At 54.7% G+C, this 2,679-nt stretch overlaps 1 protein-coding gene across 1 annotated transcript; it reads left to right on the top strand.

Annotated features, from left to right (window-relative positions):
- The first annotated feature begins 691 nt into the window (after window positions 1–691).
- On the top strand, window positions 692–2,464 carry FERD3L (Fer3 like bHLH transcription factor). Its single transcript, XM_032443207.1, has one exon. It carries the CDS (start codon window positions 1,529–1,531, stop codon window positions 2,072–2,074), a length of 546 nt encoding a protein of 181 aa, XP_032299098.1. The 5' UTR covers window positions 692–1,528; the 3' UTR covers window positions 2,075–2,464.
- Window positions 2,465–2,679: the final 215 nt, after the last annotated feature.

Here is a 2,679-nt window from a genome sequence, read left to right as displayed (position 1 = left end):
CCCGGAGCACAGATGGTCTGGCGAGGCCGCGCGTTACCTGTGCGGCTGCGGCCGGAGCCGCTTTGGAGCTGTCCAATGTAGCCGCGCCTCTCCGCTCCGCTGCACACACGAGGCAGGGAGGTGAGGGGAAAAAAAAGCGGAGGGGATGGGGGGGAAAGGATATTTGGTTTGTAAACGACTGAGGATTCTAGTCTGCCATCGGAAATGTTTGCTGTCCCGTAGGCAAACAGGAAGGATTTTTGCGGGGCTTGATCCTTCTGCCGCCACCATCCGTCTGCTTTCATCTGATGGGTTTTGAAATCCCCTTGGAAATTAGGGACTAATTAGCCCCAAAGCAAGAGTGGCAACAATGCATGACAAAGGAGACGATTAGGGCTTAAGAAGGCTGTACTAGAGTGACGGCATCAGCCGCCTCCAGACACGCGGCCCAAAACAAATCGATCCGATTCCACTTGGGTGTGCCTAAAGCAGTCCCGGACCGCGAAGGCCACACCGTTATTTAGAGACATATGTGGTGTGGGAGGTTCAAAACAAAACCCCTCGCTTCTCCCAGCTTCCCAGGACAAAAGCAAGACGACCCCCAACGTCCGACCCCGAGGAACTTTGATCAAAGAAAGGTATTTGGCGGTGTCGTGCGTGCGTGTGCGTTTATGCGCATTTCACGCCATTTTGCTCCGTGTATCCACCGTTATCATAGCAAATAGTCAGGTCGATTCTTCCACGCACCACCGCTGACTTTGGCTCTGCCGAATTTTCGGGTGAAAGCAGCTGCTGCCCTGAATGGCACCGCCTTATCCTCGTCTGCCGGGCAAGAGAAAGGGAGTTCAAAGCAATGCTTAGAAATAGCCTGAAATGAGCATTACGAAGCAGCCTTTTACTGCTACCCTGCCCAGACGTTTGAACTCTAGCTGAAGGGATTTAGGGGAAATGGAGAGGACGATTCCAACAGTTACTACTGGGAATGCAATTTCGGGTCCCCTACAATGCTTACTTAGGCTAATGGAGGTCCTGCCATTCAGATCTCATTGCGCTGGGATACAGGGTAAACATTTCCCGGTGACCCTCTGCATGCAGGTCTCCTCTTCTGGACATCATTAAAAGTATCCACGTACTTGCCTGACATCAATTGTGCGGCTGGCTCTCAGGGTTCAGAGAACCCGACAGAAAGCAGGAAGGCGAGCCCAGGGAAGACCCGGCTCTGCTGCTGCGGGCTGTAAAGAGCCTGAAAATCGTTTGGTTGCGGGTGCATAAGAAGAGACAAAAGTGCTCAGCAGGTAAGAGTCGAGGGCTTTGCCAAGAAGGAACTGTCCTTGATCGCTGTGACAGGATTGCCTCGCCGGGGACTCCTCTCTCGTGAGCATCCACGCGTCCCCGAGGGGGGCTGCCTGTCTCCTCTCATCAGCATCACGGAGGGAAATTTCACAGCCGCTCTTTCTAGTCCTGCTAATCCTGTTATCCGAGGGGTTATAAATATTAACGCCTCCGAGACTGGGGATGGGGGACCAGATTAAGCCTACTCCGAAGTAAGATGTCAGCCGGCCTCTTCCCGGCCCACCGGCTCCCGGAGCTGCTTCGCGGCACAGCCCCGCCGCTCCCCTGCCCGGAGCGGCTTCTGGGCACCTCGGTGCTGAGCTTCGTGGCCGACATCTCACTGGGAACCCCTCAGAATTCATCCCGGGCCGGGCTGAGCCTGGGGCTAACCCCCGAGCTTCCCTTCGGGGACAGAGCCCTGTCGCTGCGGGAGGGGATGGCCCGGGGACTGCCTTTGACGGCAATCGGAGACGGGGATCTCGAAGACGAAGAGGAGGAAGAGGAGAGGATCCGGAGCTCTTCCCTACTGGACAGACCCAGGAGAAAGAGGGTTATCACCTACGCCCAGCGCCAGGCAGCCAACATCCGCGAGAGGAAGAGGATGCTCAGCATCAACTCGGCCTTCGATCAGCTGAGGAAGAAGGTGCCCACCTTCGCCTACGAGAAGCGGCTCTCCCGGATAGAGACCTTGCGCCTGGCCATCGTGTACATCTCCTTCATGACCGAGCTCCTGAACGGCTGCAGCAGGCAGGAAGCAAGCTAAGGGCAGCGAGGCCCGGCGGGATGGGGCTGGGGCCGGACACCGCCCTTAACCACGGGCTCCTCGCCCCGCAACCTGACCATACAGGAGTGGGATTTAAAGCGTGAAGGGAAAGGGGAGATGGAGAGGTTCGATGTGTGTAGATTTGTTAATATATATCGCTTTTGTAAAGGAAGTGGGGGGGGGAAATGGAAATTCTGGGGCATTTTGGTTATTGTTTTTTTGACTGCTTGCCATCAGTATTTTGCAGTTTGTTGCCTTCGTGAACAGATCGGATGGGGCAGCAGAAGTGGTGCCGTCAGAGGTTTGGCTTTCCAGGGGATTCTGTTGCCAGCCCAGCTGCCCGCCGGGGGCTATGGAAAAATAATAATAATTATTAAAATAATAATAATCTGGTGTTATGTTTGCTTGTTTGTTTGTTTGTTTTTAATAAAAAGAATACTGCCTTTTTCTCTGAAATCCATCTTGATAAGTCTAAGCTGTGCGTCACAGGGAGAGTTAAATGGAACCTCTAGACCAAGCCACCGTTTTCACCCAGGACCAGTTCTGCCATTGCCTGTGAGCGGCCAATGCCGCCGCTAGCACTGACCGGGGCTGCAGGAGCAGGG

Source organism: Coturnix japonica, chromosome 2 (assembly GCF_001577835.2).
Source record: "Coturnix japonica isolate 7356 chromosome 2, Coturnix japonica 2.1, whole genome shotgun sequence".
NCBI lineage: Eukaryota > Metazoa > Chordata > Aves > Galliformes > Phasianidae > Coturnix > Coturnix japonica.
The sequence above is the reverse complement of the archived record's forward strand: the minus strand, read 5'-3'. Positions and strand labels throughout refer to the sequence as shown.

Coding starts and splice junctions, on each gene's coding strand:
- FERD3L (XM_032443207.1), top strand. CDS start 1,529: ATGTCAGCCGGCCTCTTCCCGGCCCACCGGCTCCCGGAGCTGCTTCGC.